This window comes from Bufo gargarizans, chromosome 6, assembly GCF_014858855.1.
Source record: "Bufo gargarizans isolate SCDJY-AF-19 chromosome 6, ASM1485885v1, whole genome shotgun sequence".
Classification (NCBI taxonomy): domain Eukaryota; kingdom Metazoa; phylum Chordata; class Amphibia; order Anura; family Bufonidae; genus Bufo; species Bufo gargarizans.
Genome location: NC_058085.1, coordinates 98,763,577 through 98,786,677, shown reverse-complemented (window position 1 = coordinate 98,786,677; position 23,101 = coordinate 98,763,577). Strand labels below are relative to the sequence as shown.

Here is a 23,101-nt window from a genome sequence, read left to right as displayed (position 1 = left end):
GGTTATATCATTGCAGATACTGTACAGAGGTGGAGGTTCACTTTCATTGCCTTCAAAATGGCCTATTTGCGCTCCATCTAAATCAGGGGGAGCAACTGGCCCTTGGGTGTTCTCCCTGACTGCCCTCTTTTCTCAGTGTCTTTACGGTACACCGTCCCATGTGCTCAGCCTGCTGTTCTCCGTAAGATCAGGCGTCTTATGTCCCAATTTGCAAAGACATACCCTTGGATGGTGTCGAGGGCCATGTTTTGGTTCTCCATAACGGAGTAGTAGATACACCAACACTGATCAGTCAGTGGTGTCTTCAACAGCAGATTCCACAGACTGATTCTGTTTAAAGGGTTTTCTGAGATTTGTGCCATTATACCAAAAAAATACTTTCCAGAATACTCCTAAAAAGGTCCTAAACGTCATCAGAAATGAGATCACAACAGTGAATGCTGTTCCATTATGGGTGATTTGACATCTCGCAGCACCCCATGATTGGTGAATGTTATCATGCCACGTGATTTCACTACAGTGAAGCAAACATTGGACCCATAGAAGGCACGTTTCAGACAGACATGTCAGGAATGATAAGTCCTTGCCCCAATCAGAGACTTGTATGTATGTGCTGGAATCTTGTTAGGTGCTATGGGCAATGCTGGCACTTTTTGTGAGAACCGTTTTTCTGCCCGAGGCCTGTCCTCTACCAGACTGTTGGACGTTTGCCATTTTGACTAATTCTTGGTGTTCTGTGTCACGTTTTAGAGTATAAGAAGGCCCGGGCCGAGATTAAGAAGAAATCCTCAGATACAATAAAGTTGCAAAAGAAAGTGAAGAAAGGTAATGTAATATTCTGTCCTACATTGGGTCCTTATTGGTTATGTTCCTGTGCCGAGGGAAGCAGAGGTGTTTCCCAGATTGATTGGCATTCACAATGAAATGTTCTTACCGAAGAGCCTACATCTGGGCGAATGCTGTCGTGTTATTAATGTGCAGTCTACCTCCTCAGCTGTATAGTTCTCTCTTCAGTTCTGCAAAGTCTTGGCATCGCTGATCTGAGCTAATGATCATTCACAGGATTTATGGCTCACAACGAAACTTCCTGTTTTAAGTACATGCTAGATTAATAGCGTTGTTTTGTGGGGAAGGAAATGTGACAGAGGAAATAGGAAAGACAGGAAATAGTGGGCCTTTCTGTGGGGAGAAGAAAATTAGTAATCTGCAGAATGCTCCTCGTGTATGTCCATGTCTGCTTCTATCCATCCCTATGGCCAGCCATATTAAGTGCAGTAATACATGTATAGAACACCTGCTGCTGACTGCAGATCAGTCATTTGTATGTCGATACTCAGCCCCATTTCCCCACTATTACCCCCACAAACCAGTGGAATGCATAGAGAGGACTTCTCCTGGAGTCCTCTCCATTATGAGCGCACACACAGGAGTCCTCTCAACGCATTCCATGGTTAGTTCATAAGCGCACAGCGGGAGAATGGAGATAAATATCAAAATACCAATTACTGATCCAGAGTCGGTGGCAGATGTTCTATATTTGTATTATTGTACTTAAATAACTAGTTATAGCTATATATAATATATTGTTTGTGTATTATATATGTGTAAAATGTAGTTATAGCTATATATAATATAGTAATGTGATAGATATATATACACGCACATTTATAGACTATACGGTACATACTTAAAATGTAGATATAGCTATATATAATGTAGTTATAGCTATATATCATATTTGTTTTATATATGCAGTGTGTGTGTGTGTGTATGTGTGTGTGTGTGTGTGTATATATATATATATATATATATATATATATATATATAAAGAAACGTTTGGCAGCACCAATTCACACCATAAAAGCGGGTGCTATGTCCAGGGAATTTCACTGCTTACCCTTGTTAATAGTCAGAAAAGGACAGCAACTCCAATAATACCAAAAAAAGATTATTTATTGGGCCACAGTGGCACAGTGAGGCGACGTTTCGGCTCAAAATCCAGAGCCTTTCTCAAGCAACAAAACACAAGTGAAAGTGCACATTATAAATAGGTGTACATAATTATAAAAATGACAATGGTCAATAATCACAATTAGTGTATAAATCAATAATTAAATGCATACATAATAATTTCAAAAGTGACAATATGTAAAGACAGATCCAGTGATACATTGTTATATTCACAATCTGCAACAAAGTAATATAAACTAATTTAATACAAAATATAAATATAAGTGGCACCAATATACATCAGCTGCTTCAAATATCTTTAATCCCATTAACTAAAAACAAGGAGGAGTAAGAAGGATCAATGGTGACCTACCACAGGGTCAGCGTGTATCCACATGTCCGCAATGGCCACAGTTGGCGTCTAACCTGATGGAATGCGCAGGCGTCAAGATCCGTCCCGGCAGGTTCGCGTCATACCACGACTAATTACGGCGTCCAACGTCACTACCTGCGCCGCGGAGTACAGAGTCTCCATTACTTTCCAATGCGCATGCTCACAACGCTGCGACCGCAGACACGCCATATTTGATACTGGACAATTGCCCATCATTATTTAATACATCTACTATGTGGCTAATCTGAAGGCAAAACGAGGGATCCACGCAACCCTGTCAAGGGGTCATGGTATCCCTACAGTGGGCGGGCAATAAGCGCTCGATCGACACCCCCGTACCGATCGCGCAACAAGTGCCGCCCCAATAACGCCTCCTAAAGATGCCATATACAGGGTTCTCCTTATAAGTATGTACTATATGAAAGATTTATGGGACGTATCGGAACACAGCCCGACCCCAATACGCAATTCAATCCAAGTATAGCCAAATTATGGGCACAGTCAAAATGTGGAACACGGTGTATCTCAATGTGGCAGGACAGCATAGTCATTCCATAACTCCTCTTCTTGTATCAACCAATCATCTGCAATATAAGATGAAAAATATTTATTTAGAGAAAGAAATAAAATTGTAGGTTAGATCTTATAGTAACATTTGTGTTTTATTAATACCTACAACCAAACGAAAGCCGAATAACAGATAGTACATAACATCACAGGGAAAACCACTTCACATACAGTATCTCGCATAATACAGTACACCCCTCACATTTTTGTAAATATTTTATTCTATCTTTTCATGGGACAACACAGAAGATCTGACACTGATACAATGCCCCACAGATGCTCAATAGGGTTCAGGTCTGAAGACATGCTTGGCCACTCTAGCACCTTTTACCCTCAGTTCCTTTAGCAAGACAGTGGTCATCTTGTAGGTGTTTGGGGTTGTTATCTTGAAATACCACCCTGCAGCCCAGTTTCCAGAGGCAGAGGATCTTGCTCTTCTTCTCTTCGGTATGTCACAGTACATGTTGGCATTCATGGTTCCCTCAACTAATTATAATATTTCCCCACAGCCGGCAGCACTCATGCATGCACCGTGACACTCCCACCACCGTTCTTGACTGTAGCCAAGACACAATTGTGTGCCGCCACACCCGCTTGACACCATCTGAACCAAATAAGTTTATCTTGGTCTCATCAGACAACAGGACATGGTTCCAGTAATCCATTTCCTTAGTCTGCTTGTCTTCAGCAAAATGTTTGCGGGCTTTCTTGTGCATCATCTTACTATGGGACGACAGCCATGTAGACCAATTTGATGCAGTGTGCGACGTATGGTCTGAGCACTGATAGACTGACCCCCCACCCCTTTAACCTCTGCAGCAATGCTGGCAGTACTCGCATATCTATTTTGATAAGACAACCTCTGGATATGACACGGAGCACGTGCACTCAACTTCTTTGGTCGACCATGGCCAGGCCTGTTCTGAGTGGAGCCTGTCTTGTTAAACTGCTGTATGGCCTTGGCCACCGTGCTGCAGCTCCGTTTCAGGGTGTTGGCGATCTTCTTATAGCCTTGGCCATCTTTTTGTAGAACAATAATTTATTTTTTCCGATCCTCAGAGTTCTTTGCCATGAGGAGCCATGTTGAACTTCCAGTGACCAGTATGAGAGAGTGTGAGAGCGATAACACCAAATTTAACACACCTGCTCCCCATTCACGCCTGAGACCTTGTAACACTAACGAGTCGCATAACACCAGGGAGGTAAAATGGCTAATTGGGCACAATTTGACCATTTCCACTTAGGGGTGTACTCACTTTTGTTGCCAGCAGTTTAGACATTAATGGCTGTGTGTTGAGTTATTTTGAGGGCTCACCACATTTACACTGTTATACAAGCTGTGCACTGACTACATTACATTGTATCAGTGTCAGATCTTCAGTGTTGTCCCATGAAAAGATGGAATAAAATAATTACAAAAATGTGAGGGGTATACTGACTTTTGTGAGATACTGTACATCTGTACATCTTTATGGGACAGCTGGATGACAGCAGTGTTGGTACTAGTATAGCTCCCACCCAGCTTTCCTACACTTCCTCTGATGGTGCTCTGTTGCAGATTTCTGGAAAAACTGGTGTAGCTGTAGTCTTGGCCATATTAGTGGTCACCCAGCTTTCCCAGGTAATTGAGAAATTGCTGACTAGATTTATGAAGTAACTATTTATGCCTTGCTCCAGTTGCTGAAGTTGAGAGATTTGCAGGTTTTCAGTGGCATGAAATGCGTGTACCACAACTGCAGGAGGTAGATAGCAGTGTTTTATGGGCTACGTTGGAAGTTGTGGGATGTACCACTAATCCTAATTTCGGCCCCTAAATTCTGTCTGCCGAATATTCCTTTTTGTATTTTTTGGCCCAGGAGTGTGTTTTTCCGCAGCCATCCTGAAGAATTACCTCACGGGATTGCTCCTGAAAGGGAGTTTTGTCACTATGGTGGATTTTTCTTGGCGTCACTACTGGTCAGATCATGAACACAAAGATGTTCCTCAGAATATATTTATAAAGATTGCTGTGTTTCTCAGTGGAAAGAAAATCCCATTAGTAACCACCCAGTTTGTGTTGCGATACACATCTCTAAAACCACATTGACAACGGTGTCGCTCTTCCTACGTGCATTTCCATTTGTATGAATATACGGCCTGTTAATTTACTATGAGTCCTACTCCACCACAAGGCATTTTCCTGCTCTGGTCTCTGGCACGTACTTGAGGTGGCTGAAGAAAGCTCCTGTGTGAGATCATTACAATATAATATACGCTTCCCACCATGTAAAGCCTGGACTGGGCTTCCCTGAAAAAAATTACTTTCCTATGGAAATCAACAATTGCTTTGTAAGCCAGGCTGATAGTAAAGTGTTTATGTCCTAATAACGGGAAGTTAGGGGGTACATATGCCTCCACTAAGCAGCCCCAACCCCGAATTTTCTAAATTTTGATGTATATCAAGGATATTGACCCTATCTTGTCAAAGGCTGACGAGTCAGCTGATAAAAGTTCTTTAAAGCTGGTAGAATCTATACCCCTCCAATCTTTTGTTGATTTTGTAATTGGATGCCAGCGTTGTCCACAGTGGGTAACCTATGTTGAGCAGCTGACCTGGTTTGGGGGTACCTATTAATGTCCATATGGGGCTGAACAGTGGTCAGCACTGTTGCCTTGCAGCTTTTGAGTCCTAGGGTCAAGTTTGACCATGAGCAACATCATATATCCCAGTTGGAGTATTTCTGACCTTTCTCCTGGGTACTCTAGTTTTATCCCACACATACTTTCTTCCTGTGAAATTGGCCTTGGATGTTTTAAGCCTATAGATATTATTAGTGTTGAGCGAACTTGTGTTTTCAAGATCGGCGATCAAGGTTCAGGTTATATAAGAATTCTGTTATGGATTCTGCTACCGTGGACCATAAGTTAATAATGGAATTCTTAGATAACCCAAACTTTGCACGCCGAACTTGAAAACACAAGTTCGCTCATCCCTAGATGTCATACTACAATAATAATACCCACTTTTAATTCTTCATAAAAAATTTTTTTTTTATAATTTTTCACCTGTTTGGTGGACACTGCTGAGGTCCCTGTACATAGAGAATGCATGTGTGTGACTCTTTCAGTGGGAGTCTCAATGTGACCCAAATGGGAATGTTTCCCTGTGTTTGATTTGGCGTAAAATCATTGTCCTGACTGTTATCCCTGGATCTTCGACAATGAAGACATGTCATAGAGGAGAAATTATTACTTCCTCCTCCCTGAGCATGGTACAAGTCACTCCTCACCATCTTGCCTGAATATGGGAGCTTTATCATGATGGGGATTTTTACAGTCAGTTATACAGGCGTCCATGTTGTAATTTGAGCCAAATTTATCAAATGTTGCATGATTTCTGATTAATTTGGCACATTTTTAAGTCTAACGCTTCTGTCTTAAGATGTTTCTGCTTTCTAAGCCGCCCCTTTAAACTGGGGCGAGTGGTGTAAATGTGTTGCAAAATATTTTGCTCAAAGAAGCCTTTTTATCTATTCTAGAGTTCCGGATTAATAGGTTTAATAACCATTGACCTGAGAAATTAAAGGCGTATTTCCTTCTAGGACATTGATTGCATATCGCTAAGATATGCCATCAGTGTCAGGAGCTGGTCCCTCCTCTGGGACCTGCTCCTATCTCCATAATGGGGCCCAAAGTGTAGGGAGAGTTGCTGCACATGTGCGGCCACCAGCTGTTCTCCGCTATGCCATGTCAGAAAATAGCCGAGCGCTGGCGCAGCAATTTCCAGAAGTCCCATAGCAGTGAATGGAGAGGTGGCCTCTCTTGCGCGACTTGCTCTCTATTCACCTCCATTTTGGACTTCTGAAACAGCCAAGTGCGCTCGCTCAGCTCTTTTCAGAATTCCCACAGCAGTTAATGGAGGGCGAGTCAGGCAAGTGCAGTGTGCTCTCCTTCATTTGAGGAGCAGCCTGTTCGGGAGATAGGTGCAGGTATCACCTCTGGGACCTACTCCTATTTGACACTGATTGCATATCCTAGTGATCAATTCCATTAGTGTCCCAGATGGGACAACCCCTTTAAAGATAGAAGTATATGGTAGCATACTTTGAAGGCTGTATACCCTTATAAATAAGTTTAGTTATTATCCAGCAATCCAAAATATCTGATAATGTGGCATGTGTCAAGTCCAGATGCCAGAATTGTCAACAAGCATAGCAGCCAGTAATTGCCTAGGTGAGTCGATAGTTCTACATAGTTCAAGGGGTTGTCCCATGAAAAACATTCTACAGTTTTTAAACCAGCCCCTGGATCTGAATACGTTTGTAATTGCATGTAATTACAAATTTAAAGGGGTTCTGCACTTTCAATTAACTGATGATTTATCCTCTGGATAGATCATCAGCTTCTGATCGGCGGGGGTCCGACACCCGGGACCCCCGCCGATCAGCTGTTTGAGAAGGCAGCGGCGCTCCAGCAGCGACGCGGCCTTCTCACTGTTTACCGCCGGGCCGCCCGCCCACTGACGTCACGACTTGTATCAACTAGAGTGGGCGCGGCTAAGCTCCATTCAAGTGAACAGAGCTTAGCCGCGCCCACTCTAGTTGATACAAGTCGTGACGTCAGTGGGCGGTCGGCCCGGCGGTAAACAGTGAGAAGGCAGCGGCGCTGCTGCCTTCTCAAACAGCTGATCGGCGGGGGTCCCGGGTGTCGGACCCCCGCCGATCAGAAGCTGATGATCTATCCAGAGGATAGATCATCAGTAAATTGAAAGTGCAGAACCCCTTTAATATGGGCATAGAATTTTTCAATAAAATGCATCTGTATAGCTCCACCTGCTGTTTTGATTTTAGTTTTTTTTCCTTATTTCTCTGTCCGACTCAGAGATGGCCGCACATGCTCAGTTTCATCCTTCAACTGCCTCCTGAGCTGTGATAGGGAGATGCAGCAGAAAGGACACACCCCTTAACTGCAGCCAAAAGGACACTCCCCTTCAGTTGCTGGAAAGATGTATGATGTCTAATTTTCATTTTTTACATCAATCATGGCATAACCCCTTTAATAGTTCAGCCCGTGTTCAGCAGGAGGAGTGGGGAGAGATGCTTTAACCCCTCATATCTTGGGAACGGTAGCAGCTAGAAATACGTGCCTGGTCTTGTTTGAAAGCCGAGAGTTGTGAGCATTAAAACAAAACCAGCATCACAGCATTATCTCAACCATCTTTGGGAGATATAGTGGTTAGAAATTGGGTTGGGAGTTTCAGCTGCTTGCACTCCCGACCAATTTCTAACAGATATATCTCCCGATGTAGTAGCTGTTACCCAGCCCAAAATATTAAGAGTTAAAGCAGCCCTTCAGCTGGCTTTGATCTCAGCCAGCCTAGAGGGGATGGTGGGGCGGCAGGCAATGGGGAGCTGACAGTCTGTAGGGAGAAGAGAAGAAAAGAAAAAAAAAAATCTAAATTTGACAACATTATAATCATAAGGTCCAACAGAATAAAGCTATGTTATTTATATCACACATTGAATGCTGTAAAAATAAATTCCACAAAATAATGTTCAAATTGCTGGCTTTTTTATCTTTTCCCCTAAAAATAAGTTATAGGGTTTATCCGACTCCTCTGGATAAGTCATCGGCATCTTATCAGTGGGGTTCTGACACCCGGGACCCCCAATGAACAGCTGTTTGAAGAATGCCCGTTGCTCCTGTTTACCACTGCTGCCTTCTCAAACGGCTGATCGTTGGGGTGACAGGTGTTGGATTCCCACTTATCATATGCTGATGACTTATCCATAGAATAGGTCATCAGTTACAACAAGTCGGATAGCCCCTTTATTTTATTTAATACAATATATGAACCCCAAAATGGTTCCTAAACAAAACAAAAAACCACCTATGACTCTCTCAAAAAGGTCTGATATAGCTAAATTGAAGGAAAAAAAATTAAAAAAGTTGACTGCTGGAACTCAGAGGGGAGTAAAGATGCATGGAGCTTGGAAGATGAATAGAACTATGGCTGGCTCTGTACAGCAGGCTCATACATTTCATGATCTATAGAACATATATGTGTATTATGTGCTTATTCTGGAGACATACTGTATGGCGCACATAGACTGCACCTGCGCAGCATTACAATCCACTACTATCATACTTTCAGCATCCAAGAAAACGGCTGAGAAAGCAGGAAAGGTAAAAATGGCATTTTCTTTTTATTGGTTTGCTTGGAGATTGGAGTGAAAATGTTAAGCATTGGTCATACGGTTATGAAATGTTCCAGAGGCGCATTCTTGAACTTAAATCAGGCTATCGCTCGAATCTAATGCTTCCAAAGTTCACATTTGCAGGCATGCTGTGAATGCATAAGCGAGGCTTCCTGTAAAACACTGTAGAATAGTCATACAGCATAAACACTCCCGGGCAGGGCTTCCTAAACTTTCATGCTCTATAGCATGGGTGGGGTACAACTTGGCATCCACTGTGAACGAAGCACAAGCCAATAAGGGTCCTTTATCTGCACTTAAGGAACTATTGTAACCATAAACGTGGCGTCTTTATTGGATGGAGATTGAAGGGGGTCCAACGGGTAAATGCATGCGGGCATCTCCAGTCTTCTCCTCTCCTCTTGGTTGGGCATTTCCTAGTGATGGTGGAGGTCCCAGCAGACATGGCCTCACTGATCAAACACTTGGGAACATAGGTTTATAGGTATATGGTTGTGATCCTCCATTTGACAACTTTTGAGTTGCAGTACCCCTGGAATTCACCTCTTTACCAAAGCATCACCCTCTGACAACTTTGACTTGGCAAAAAGCTACATAGTGGAGGCTCTAGCTTCATGGCGGTGTGGAATTTTTTTAAATGCTTACATTTCATCTGTAAAAACTGCCCTGGCAATAGCCACATTGCAAAATGACATGACTTTAAATATATCCTTATAGCCCATTAGCACAGTCATGTTGGTGCATATGTTTAAGAGGGTTGCATGTAGGCTCATCAGCTTAGCACCCACAGACGGGGCGGTGCATTCAGACGTACCTGTTGAGGAGCGTTTATTGCCATGTGATTCCACAGATAACACAGAGGAAACTCTGATTTTTCCCTATCCACAGGACAGGGGATAAGTGTTAGGAGTCTGATCGCAAGCATGTCCACTGCTCCATTCACTTCTCTGGGACTGCTGAGCTCTCTAGCCATTAGCAGTAAAAACGCAAGCAAATATCGGCCACTGAGCAAGAACCGCAACATGACTGCCAGAGCTGCCTACACCCTGCAGTCCTTATTCCATAGATAGACAATAGGAAATTCCTGCCAGCTCTGTATGGTCTTGAAATGTTTTGGTGATGGCATGATAGGGAGTTGCTATTAAAGGGCATATGTCAGCAGCTTTGTACCTATGAAACTGCCTGACCTGTTACATGTGCGCTTGGCAGCTGAAGGCATCTGTGTTGGTCCCATGTTCATATGTCCCCGTATTGCTGAGAAAAATGATGTTTTAATATATGCAAATGAGCCTCTAGGAGCAACAGGGGCGTTACCATTACACCTAGAGGCTCTGCAAATGCTGCAACCTCCCACTTGATTGACAGGACCAGGCAGTGTTAATATGATCACACCTGGTTCTGTCAAAGTGCAGAGGGATCAGCAGTTGCAGAGAGAGCAGAGCCTCTAGGTGTAATGGCAACGCGCCCTTTGCTCCTAGACTCTCATTTGCATATATTAAAACATTTATTTTTCTCAGCAATACGGGCACATATGAACATGGGACCAACACAGATGTCTTCAGCTGCCAGCCGGTGTCATAGGTTCAAATCTGCTGACAGATGCCCTTTAAGCATTTCCTTAATATATTATTTTAAGTTTGTGCTTCAGTCTATAGATCACCCTGGTGTCTCTGAGAAATAGATTATTTTGTAGAGTTATAGTTTGTCCCAGAAAACCGAATCTCATGTGTCCCGTTCACTAGCTACCTTACTGGGGGGAAGTGGAGAGAGGCGGCACTCGGTAAAGTAGGGCGCACACGTATTATACCGTAAGGGACAATGTCTGACATTTTTGAGCAATGCATTGTGCATTGTGTGCGGGAGGTGAGGACTCTTCATCTATATTCCAAACATAATCTTCAAAAAGCGATGCTCATTCCTTTTCAGGACGCACGGTTTTTAACGTTTCCTGTAGAGATTTAATTAACTTACCTAAAATGTCTGCAGCGGCTCCAGACACGTCTCAAGAGTAACTAATGGCCACGGGCTGTATAATGAGAGTAGAGATATTTCTGCCTTTACGAGTCACGCTAGTGTATATAGCTGTATAGCATGTGCGTATCCCGTCCATTAAGCCGTCATATCGTGAATAGGGACTATTAGAACTTATCTTCCTCATTTATGGAGACTGTATACTTCTCTGCCGTCTTCTCTTGTAGTATTTCATTTCAGGAGTTTCTTCCCTCATGGGATCAAAAAGCCACCGGCAAACCACTGTGCTCCATGTGAACAAGCCCTAATGCCACGTTCACATGGATCTTTCGGTGACTCGGCTGAGTAATGGACTGCAGAACATATGAGTGTACAGCTGCCGGGTGTCAGCTGTGTGAGGGGCAGGCAGGGAGTCTGTCATTCCAGCCATGTGTTCCTTCGCATTCTTCAGCGGCATTTGCAGATTTTTTCCTTTAAGAAGTTAGAAAGTATAAATAATGCTTGCGCTGCTAATAAGGAAGCTTTATCCTAGGCTTAACAAGGATACGGCCACACGGAGCGCTGCCGGTTTTCCGCATTGGAATTGCTTGCAGAAAATCCACCGCATTTACAGTAGCAGCAAAAGGAGATGAGATTTTAAAAGATCTCATCCACCGGCTGCAGAGGGATTCCTCATTCAAATCCACAGATAATTTGACATTCAAAATCCGTATGTCAACTTTCACTCTAGATTTAACCCTTTGCAAAGCAGGGTGAAATCTGCGGCGAATCTGCGTTTACGTAGCGAAATCTGCAGTGGACCTACCTCGTGTAGCCATACTCTTATTGAGCTTTCTTGTACAGTTCATTACTCCCAACATGGACACTTGCTGTTGCAACTCCCATAGAAATGAATAGAGTATTCTAGGAACTGTAGTTTCAGAACAGCTGGCGCGCCAGAAATTGGTATAGGACACTGACTTTAGTTGGTTAAATCCCTTGCAGTTCAGATGAGTAATAATCTCTGTGACCAATTAGACCTTTGCGGTTGGATCGTACTGTTAACAAAGTGTTAAACCAGCGTTACAGGGTATAGGTTATGAAATTCCAGAAAAGCAGCGTAGACGCTAGTCGGAGACCAACTCTGCTTGATCGCTGCAACTTTAATTTGATGATGCATAATTTAGAATTTACCGACTGGAAGTACCGTATCAGTACTTCCTCTGAATCTTCAGTACATTATACAGTTTGCTGTAGTCGTCAGCATTTGATTTTCATAGATGGTTGCAACAGTGACATCTGGAGGCTAAAAAGGGTTCTGCACCATGTCCAAAAATCATATTGATGATTAGTATTGCTCTATTATTAATGACAAATCGGAGATTTCGAAAGGCACGTAATGTATTATAGGCAGTGCCGTTGGGTTTACATGTTTTAATCTTATCATTTTACATAAATATTAACATATGCTACACTCTTGGACATCCTAACTCTAATATGTAAACTGAAGATAAGATGTTCGGTGCTAGCACATGAGTGCACCAGGTCCCTGTTTGCTAGGATCTTTAAGGTCAGTCTGTTGTTTTTCCCATAGGCAAAGATGATGCTCGGATGCAGCTGGACAGCGTCCTGCAGGATGTCAATGACAAGTACATGCTTCTAGAAGAAACCGAGAAGAAGGCTGTGTATCGAGCACTAGTGGAGGAACGAGGGCGCTTCTGCATGTTCGTGTCGTTTCTCAAGCCAGTCTTGGTAAGTTCTGAAAGGTCATGATGGGAGTTGTAGTTTCATCACAGTTGGAGAGCCACAAATGTTAACTTTATCCCATGCTTGTGAAAATATGGGGAAATCCAACCAAAATCCAGTTGACATCAGGGTCCTTTTACAACGAGTAACTGCACTTCCATTCCACCATCCACTTATGATGAGGTGCTTTTGAAGGCAACGCGAAAGACCATGCAGAGGTCAACACCTGTTAGATGGAGATGGGCATCACATACAATTGAGGTTGAGGACCATGTGCCATGTCTGGTATTGCCACTCAGTCCTATTCAGGGGAATGATCCTGTGATACCAGCCACAGCTCATTGGTAAGAGTAGCGCAGTTTCTGGAGAAAAAGGTTATTGGGTTCTGTGATGTATGTCAGAGCAGAAAATAACCCAAAGCTATGAGTGAAATGGAAAATGAGTAACCAGGCACGACTATTACACAGTGGACAGAGCTGGGTAGTGCCAGTGTCCTGGCTAATCAGTGGGGCAGGTGGGTAGGTCATCAGTAAGTAGTCTGGGGAAACCCACTTTATTATTGTTCTGTTCTCTTTTTATAGGATGAAGAGATTGGCATGCTGGGAGAAATAACTCACTTACAGACCATCCTAGAAGACCTGACAAATCTGACAGTTGAACCAAACAAACTGCCCCCTTTGAGCGAGCAGGTACGAAGTAGGGGGGATAGTTGGGATAATGTCTCATGCATATCACCATATTCGTTCTGTTCTCTGCAAATCACGGATCCGCAAAATGCGGATGCAGTCCATGTGCCGTCTGCATTGACTTCAATGGGTCCGCATTTTGTGGACATTTTCTCTCTTGATCCATGCGCGTTCTGCATCCGTATGTCTATTCTTCAAAAGGATAGAACTTGCCCTATACTTGGCCACAAAATGTGGACCACGGACCCATTGAAGCTAATAGGTCAGCAGAAAATGCGGATGCAACACGGGCAGTATCCGTATTTTGCGGAGCCGCAGTTTGCCAACCGCAAAATACAGACTGTCATGTGGATGAGGCCTAATACTTATGTTTGATGTCGCCTGTTAATTGGGTTGTAGGTCTCCACCTTGTTGTGCTAATCATTGACACGTCTCTGAGTTTCTATTCCTTTAGACATGTGCTCCCTGGATGAATAAAATGTATTATTGCTGGTAATCACTATTTCAGACCAGGCAGAGGCAGGATGGAGTGTCCTCCTTTAGCTTCACTGACATTGCTCTGTTGTAGAGGATTTCTAGGACATATTATTGATGGCCTGTCCTTATAATCAGCCGTCATTGTGGGATCTGTGGCTGTGGTTTGGCAGGGACCCCGTCAGCTGTTAGGGCTGTTTCACACGAGCGGATGCCGTGCGTGACATCCGCTCCGTGAAAGAGTGCCAAGACCCGATGCAGACTGCAGAGGCACGGAGCATTAGCAGTCATGCTAATGCTCCGTGCCTCTGCAGTCTGCATCAGGTCTTGGCACTCTTTCACGGAGCGGATGTCACGCACGGCATCCGCTCGTGTGAAACAGTCCTTAGAGAGAGAACGCAGGGTTGTCTCAATACCAAAATTTAAATTCGGTTTCGATACCATAAAGTATTGTGATCATCGATACCATTCCATACTACGCAAAAAAAAACCCACAAAAAAGCCTTTTGATTATTTAAACGTAAAACATTTATTGAATTAAACCGAAAAACCTGCACCAGATATCAGATTGTCAGAGTTCGATATTGGATTTGACAATGTAACAATATGAGCCTTTACCTCTCCTGCCCCAACGACTCTTTAGGCAAATAATTCTGGAGCATTTATTCTATCTCTTACAAACTCAACTTCGTGCTATTCCTCTATTATTCCAGCTAGAAGTTTGTATTGGAGTTGGTGTTAAGAATTGAGCATGTATCCCTCACATTAACCCCATGTTGCCCATTATGTGAGATGGTACTTTGGGGGTCACTTACTATTAATGTGAGGCACATGGGGTCCAATCCAAAAGCGTGTGCCCAGCCTGACATTAAAAATAAGTGACCCCCCATCATTTGTTTAAAACATGGTAGTGGCAAGATTGGGGTTAATGAGTCACATTAACCCCAAATCTTGCTAGCTGCCTGATACATGTTTTTTGCCTGCCTTTATTGTGGGCCGGGTACCTGCGCTGGCTGTTCAGTGCACTAGCTCAGAAGGCGCAGCGGTTTTACTTCCCCCGTCCCTCCTCCTGCTTTAATTAGGCACACATTCATTGGTGGCAGTGGTGCGGGCAGCTTCCAAGCCCACTCATCTAATTGGGCTCAACGGCAGCCACGTCATAGAAGGGAGGGACTCCCTCCGTCCTGCCTTCCTTCTCCACCGACTCTGGCCACAGAACAATAGCGCACGCGCCGAGCGCCATGTTATCTCATAAGAGGGGATACTGGGCTGCGCAGCCTAGTATCAAAAAAATGAAAATCCCGGTACCGAATCGAAACTGGTATAAAAGTATCGATTGGGTATCGAAATTTCGATACCCGAGACGACCATAATTACAACCCTGCCGTCCCAGTCACTTCAATAGGACGGCTCCTTCCTATTCACTCTTATTGCGTGGGAGGGAGCCGTCCCATTGAAATGCAAGGGATGGAGTAGCTGTAATTACACAGTGTATTTACAGTGTTAATGGCGAGCAGGTATTCAGAGCGCTGCGTTCTCTTCTAACAGCTGATCGGCAGGGGTGCTGGCAGTCGGACACCCTTGAGGATAAGCCATCAGTATGAAAATCCCAGAAAATCCCTTAAATGCAACTATTTTGGGAAAATACTGATAAGGAATGAAAATCAGACATCATATAGTACATGACAATCTCTTTCTAACAAAGCTAGAACCAGCCCTGTACCTCACATGGATCCAGAGATCTCCCCATTCATTGCTCTGCTAGATTTATATCAAGTTGACAGCTCAAGGGGAGTGTCTTTTCTTCTGCAGCTCAGGGGGCGTGTCTCAGCTCTCCCTATCACAGCTCAGGAGGCGTGTCTCAGCTCTGCCTATCACAGCTCAGGAGGCAGTTGAAGGATGAAACTGAGCATGTGCGGCCTTCTCAGTGAGCAGGACAAAGAAATAAGAAATGAAGTGGGCACTATACAGATATATTTTATTGAATAACTCAGTAACTATATAAAATTTTTAATTACAATTACATGCAATTAAGAGTATTCAGATCCAGGTGCTGGTTTGAAAACTGTAGAATATTTTTCGTGGGACAACCCCTTTAAGGCCCTGTAAATATGCCCAGTGATCAGTCAACAGGTGATGCGGGTATATTAAAAATCGTTGTTTCCTGCCGCCACATCGGTAAATAGGTGATATGCTGCTAACAAATGCAAATTTGTGTTGGGATGAATGATTGTATTACTGATTGTTCATCCCCCGCACAGTGATGATTGCCGCATGTAAATGGCAGGTAGTAACACTTGTTAGTCCTTAATCTGACCCTCACCCCTAGGTTCACTGCAAGTGTGTATACATATAGACTAACGAGTACTTTTGGTTTATTGACCATGAAGAATGCCTACATAGAAAATCCTCGTTGCCGTATCTAGCAGTTCCAGGCAATCTGCCTGATAAAGGTAGAAGTAAATGAGTAGTTCTGAGAGTAGTCTTCAATAAAGCAGGTCTTCCGAATGAAAGGTCCCTTGTGCGCTTGTCAGCCCAGTCTCGGGAGAGCTGTAATCATGAGCGGCCAGGTCCATTCATATCATGAACTGGGAGTCAATCGCTCCAGATATACACGTGGTGTCCAGGGAATAGGAGCAGAGCTGCTTGCAAGAGTCCTTTGTATTATCAGACTATGAACTCACTCCTAGTTCCTTCCTCTGACCGGTTTCCTAGCTGTGTGCACGTTGTAATCTGCAGACATTTCACAGGACGCTGTCCTCACATTTAATATCTCTGAACCTAGAATAGAAGGGGACATATGGAAACCCAACGCTGACGCATTCTTTAATACTCTACTGCCTATATTACCTGAAAGTGCCTTTTTTACTCTTCTTTGAGACCCTCTGTTCTTTAATGTATTGTGTAATGCAGGTTATATCCTGTTGCTTACTCCCATCTTACAAGCAGCCCACGTCTTAAAGTAGACGGGTCACCTCTGCTGACATGTTTTTATTTATTTTTTAGTAACTACTTGCATCTTTTTATATAAATCTATGCAGTGCCATTCCTCTATTAGTCCTGCTAGAAGTTTATGAATGAATTGCCAGCAATCTGCAGTAAAGGTCCAGATGGGCATCACCAGTTGGGGTGTATCCCGGCAGAGTGACGCTGGCAACACTGATTGGATAATTGAGGATATACTGTATCAACACAAAATGTGGAAAGCCCAGTTCACATAGCATTTCAGACTTTAGAATAGCTACAATGTATTTCTGCTGATTCGTATGAGGTTTTCAGTGGGAATAATTGAGGATATAACAATAACTGTAGGAAGCACAACCCATACAGCATTCGGGTAATGTGGTAATTTTAAAATGGAATATCACTTTTGATCCATAGTGAATTTCTAGTGGGAATAATACAGGATAAGGTAACAGGCAATGTTGATGGATATGCTGTGGCATCATGTCCTGCATTGGAGTTGAAAGGGTTAACTGTGAGAAGCACAGCCCACCCGCAACACCTTGTCATTGGTGTTAGGTGTTTTATATGGAGCATTTTTGTGTAACCCCCTATGACATGAGTAAGGACTGGAGGAGACTGCCCAAAACATGTAGGCGTTAAGGGCTGATGATTTGGATGGAACCCTTCTTTTTTGGGGGGGGGGGGGGGGGGGGATGTTGTTTTAAATATGACTCAATAAAGACTTCAAGATTTTAAGGACAAGGTGCTGTTTACACCTTTGGAAACTGATTGGGTAGTGTGAGACTGCAGGCTGTTGGCGATTCATTCATAAACTTCAAGTAGGAATAATAGAGGAACGGCACAGCATAGCGTTCTATGCCACCGCAGGGGAAATGAAACATTACACAGCGTCCATGCAATTCTCTGTAATGCAGGACAAGAAAGCTCCTCCAGAGCGAGAGACCCTCTTTGTTACCGCTGTATTGAAATGAATTCTCTAAACTGGATAGCGCCGTTTAGGTGTCTGGTAAAACATTCTCGTCAATGTACTTTTTTCATGTAAGCAATGAATCTCGCAGCGGATAAATCTTTGTCCCAGCCGAATATGAAGCGCATGAGCAGTGACTCACCACTCTTTCCTTCTCTTTCACAGGTGATACACGATCTGAAGAACTCGGATTACAATTTCATTTATCAGACCCCACCCGCCTCTCCAAGTGGAACATTATCACGAAAGGCCAGCACCAACAGGTACTATACAGAGGATTCCAGCATTTGTGTTGATCCGTGTAGCCAGGGGGAATTACTTTAGTGCTGCACACGCCCTAGATTATTCCTATTCTCTTGTATATTTAATGGTGGGATACACTGGATCTGCCATCCCTTATACTATTTGTATGGTTTAAAGGTGAAATCATCCGTCATATTGTTCCACCAGCTGACTGTGTACTTTCTCCCCACTGCCTTTAAAGGTATTATTGCACCATATACTTATTTAAAGTTATCTCCAGGGGTGCCCCGCCCCGCTTGTCCTGTTGGCTTAATTATAGATAGTGCCATTAACAACTTACTGACCACCCGTTGAGTACGGCATACATCTCTGCAGGGACGTTTTCAAAAGTCCTTGTGTAGACAGTAGCTGCGCACTAATAGTATAGGTGCAGGAGAGAGGAACTCGCAGGACTCACCATAGAGAAGACAAAAACGCTGTCCGTGGATCAGGAAACGGCAATGCGGCTTCCTGCTATGGACCCATCAGTCACTTAATCGCCTGGGACTCGGAATCTGCGTGAGCTGCTGGGACTTAGCAGACCCAGATCAGCTCTGCAGAGAGGATGTGCTGCTGAGTACAACCTCTCTGGGGGGCTGTATTCCCCCTGTTACTGGGGCTAATATGTCAGCCCCAGGTACAGGAGAAGTCAACAATGTAATAAAATAAAAAAATGTAATGTCCCCAAAAGGTTTTGTATGAACTTATGAGGGGCAGAAAGTGTAAAATAAAACATAATAAAAAATATACAAAAATAAATAAAAAAAGACACAATGCAACTTCTAGCTCCGCCCCCAGCGACCATAACCCATACATCCCATATATCAAGCCCCATGTATCATAAAAAGACAAAATTTACTTACATACCCAAACGGAGGGGGGCGAAAGTTACGTCTTTCAAAGGCACGTGTACAAAAAAAAAAAGAGGAAAATGTGCCTGTTCAGGATTGGGGGTAAATGGCCCGGTCTGGAACTGGATAAGTTTCTGCTCCCATCAGTCTCGTAGAAAGTGAGATATCCAGAACTATTGAAAATGTGAGGCCTGTTGTAGTACCAGTATATACCGTACTGTCAGTATAGTGCAGGCAGATCACCTGTCCCAAGTGTGCAGTACGGGGTGGCACATCTGTGCAAGAAAGTGAATTCTTAGTAGGACTAGGCATAAGCGGTGACTAGTGGTTATACTGTGGAAATGTATTCTCTAAATATAATGTACTGTCTATCTGGACAGTTTGTGCTCTTCTCTAGGCTGTGTTGGCACCACGTGAGCCATTATTGGCTCTAGAAGGAAAGTGTTGGAACCTCAGGGCACCACTTGGCACTGCATGGCAGCTGTTTGGCTCTCTGCATGCACTCTCAACTGATTCTAGATTTAGGAGTCCTTTGGGAGGTCCTACTTCGTGATTGACGGCTTTCTCTGTATGCAGAGAAGACTGTCAGTCAGTAAGTAGGACCACCCACTGGACTCCTGAGCATAGAATGAGAAGAGCTGACCGTGAGCATCAGCAAATAATAAGTGTCTGCTCAGCTCCTCCTATAACCCGCTGCCTGGAGATTGCACTGGATGGTCAATGTGACAGGTTCCCTATCGGCAGATTTGTATCTGGCTGACCCGTTACATGTGCACTTGGCAGCTGAAGGCATCTGTGTTGGTCCCTTGGTCATATATGTCTGCATTGCTGGGAAAAATTACGTTTTAACATATGCAAATGAGTCTCTAGGAGCAACAGGGGCGTTGCCGGTGCACCTAGAGCAGGCATGGCCAACCTGAGGCTCTCCAGCTGTTGCAAAACTACAACTCCCAGCATGCCTAGACTGCCTACAGCTATCAGCCTACATAAGAGCATGGTGGGAGTTGTAGTTTTACAACAGCTGGAGAGCCGCAGGTTGGCCATCCCTGACCTAGAGGCTCAGCTCTCTCTGCTACTGCCACACCATCCACTTTGACTTTAGGAGAAGTCGGGGTCAGACATGATGTTTACACTGCCTGGCCCTGTCAGTCAAAGTGCAGAGGGCGCGGTAGTTGCAGAAAGAGCAGAGCCTCTAGGTGCGAGCAGTGAATAATAATCTTACTGCTCTGTACCAGCTACTGCTGTGGTAACTGGAGTGTAATGGATTTTACTACGGTGTCGTTGGTATGAAGCTGGGGTTAAATGGTTTTATTTGTGCCCCAGCCCCTACATGACAACCTGGGTGCTGTGCCGCCTGTGTCATTCACCCTCCAGAACAAAGGGCAAAGCTTTCATCCCCTGTCCTTCTCCCGGCTTCTGGATTCTGTCGCTTTGTTTGTGTTGTGGGGTTTTCTGTTTTTGTTGTGTGTGTGTGTGTTGCTTTTTGTATTTTTGTTGGGATACAAGCCCATAGATGTAGGCACATGGCAGCGCTCTCTGACAGGCTGCCAATTAGCCCGGGACCTCTGCGAGAGCAAGAGATTTAACAGATGTTGGAAGGCAGCAGAGCAAATGGAAAGGCGTTTTTCGTTTTTTAGCAGCTGTTAAAAATAGCATCTGACCCTTTTGTCAAAGGCTGGAAGGAGGAGAGGGAAGGGGGGGGAGGTCAAGATGTTCTCTGCTTAGCCTGCCGAAATAGTCTCTGCACTTAATGTTTAGTTTCAGAAGCGGATATTGTGGATGCGGAGGGGAAAGTTTACAACTGCACTAGGGAATAGCAGAAGCAGCAGTTCCTTATGGGGTAGGATATAAGGACCTTCTATAGGCTAGAGAGGTCCAAAAAGTGAGGCTACAGACACAATCATGGATTCGGCATTGGCTACTGTAAGGATCAGCAAAATTATCTGCATATCAATAATCAACAGGAATTATAGGGACAGTCCACCCAAAACTGATCATCTAGCATGTCCTTGCCACATGGTAGAAGATTACAGTGCATGAGTTCAGACCTCCATCAGGTTTCTAAAATTTAGAGTACCAAAGTCTATTCCTGTTACCCAACATTCTAGACAGAGTGCCTATTTCTAGACAAATCAGTGGGGCATTGCTTAGAAATAGTGTTTTTTTTCAAGATTTTGTCTTAAAGGGCATCTGTTATGTTGAACATGGTATCGGAGCTGCAGGCAGCATGTTATAGAGCAGAAGAAGCTGAGCAGATTCATATATAGTTTTGTGGGAAAAGATTCTGTATAACTTGTAATTTAATCATATATTTTCCTGCTGGTTCTGGGCTTTGACATCCAGGAGGCGGTCCTAGCAGTGATTGACAGCTATCTCTATTTACAGTCATAGGGAGAAGGCTGTCAATCACTGCTAGGACCGCCTCCTGGATGTCAAAGCCCAGAGCAAGCAGGAAGATATATGATTAAATTACAAATTGTACTGAATCTTTTCATAAAACCACATATCAATCTGCTCAGCTCCTCCTGCTCTATAACATGCTGCCTGCCGATTACGTTGTATTTTTATGGTGACAGGTTCCCTTTTAAAGGTCTACCCTTAGCATTGGCTGTCATACTTTGTATTGTTGATTGGCGGGACTGCTATGGGTGGGCTTATCACTGCAGTACTCTGCAGTCCAGTCCTGTTAGCTGAAATGGGCTGAGCAACAGTACCAGCCTGGTACTGCACTGAAGGGGGTGCTAGAATCCTAAAAGAATGCCTTTACATTTCTGGACTGTAGCCATGGTGTCCATCACTCTGTAGAGCACCATATTGTCTAACACTTTCTAAAGAATACTGTGATTTAAACGCTTCCCAGGAGGCCTGGGGGGCATACAAAAGTCAATAACTTAACTCTTCTTTATATTGCCTAGTATACAATTATTTTTGTTTACTAAGCAGAAACAGGATCTAATTAGTTTTCTGGATTAGGTCCGCATCAGATTTTTCGGTAGGTAAAAAATGGATCCATGCAAAATAGTTAACTTGTGTGTTCCGTTTTTCTCACAACCATTAATAGAAAGGGCTGCTGTTATCTGCAAAAACAGACAAAAATAGGGCCTGTTGTGAGATTCTCGGATAAGGCACACGGATCCGTGAAAAAATGTGCGGATGTGTGCGTGGCCCCATTGACCTGTATGTGTCCTTGTTAAAAACCGCACGCTGAAGAAAATTAGGGTCACAATAACACAGTTTGTATGGCTGAAAATAGACATCTGTCCATCTAGTTCAGCCTTCGATCCAGAGGAAGGCAAAAAACCCTGTGATGTAGAAGCCAATTTTCCTCATTTTAGGAGAAAAATATTCCTTCCCGACTCCAATCAGGCAACCAGATAACTCCCTGGATCAATGACCCCTCTCTAGTAGCTATAGCCTGTAATATTATTATGCTCCAGAAATACATCCAGGCCCCTCTTGAGCTCCAGGCCTTCTAGTCCTTTTTCCTGACTACAAATACCCGCTGTTATAAACAGGTGAACTAGGAGCCAAGATGAGATTCCCAAGTCTCTTGTCCCGAGCCGTGTAGAAACATGTAGGAGATTCTTCCCTGGAGATGTTTTAGTCATTAGATGATGGCGTCCTCTTTCTATATGGCCATGTAAGGATTCCCCAGCTCTCCGTGTTTGGCAGTGGAGATTTTCTCCTTCTTGCGGTTAGGATTAGTGAGGAAACCTACAGGCTGTTTATAAAGGATGAATATTTTCAGACACTCTCTCATCGGTGCAGTAAGGAAAGGAGGGCCGTGAGGAGATTACTCAAGAAGGAAAATGTCCTGTGGACCAGGTCCTTCTTCAAAGTCTCGTTGCTTGTAGGTTGTTCTAAAAGTTTTAAAGTTTCTCCTACTATTTGTTGATCCTTTTCTGTGTCCTGTTGCATAAGGGCCAGTTCACACCAAGTTTTTTGGCGCAATTACCGTGTCGGAATTAGCACCATAAAATGACTCCAAACAGCATCTTATTCATTTTTAATGGGAAGCAGCATCATGTCTTGTCTTGGTGCGGAATCTGAAATAAATCTCCTATTGAAAT

General features: G+C 43.7%; 1 protein-coding gene across 3 annotated transcripts in view; it reads left to right on the top strand.

The window, feature by feature from the left end:
• The window catches only part of LOC122942572 (protein MTSS 1-like), a 135,044-nt gene that overhangs the window by 96,459 nt on the left and 15,484 nt on the right, over positions 1-23,101 (top strand). For all 3 annotated transcript variants that reach the window (XM_044300231.1, XM_044300230.1, XM_044300232.1), the window contains exons 6-9: positions 751-825; positions 12,653-12,810; positions 13,386-13,493; positions 18,064-18,161. In XM_044300231.1, the coding sequence (XP_044156166.1) occupies positions 751-825; positions 12,653-12,810; positions 13,386-13,493; positions 18,064-18,161 (439 nt within the window). The remainder of the gene's footprint in view (positions 1-750; positions 826-12,652; positions 12,811-13,385; positions 13,494-18,063; positions 18,162-23,101) is intronic.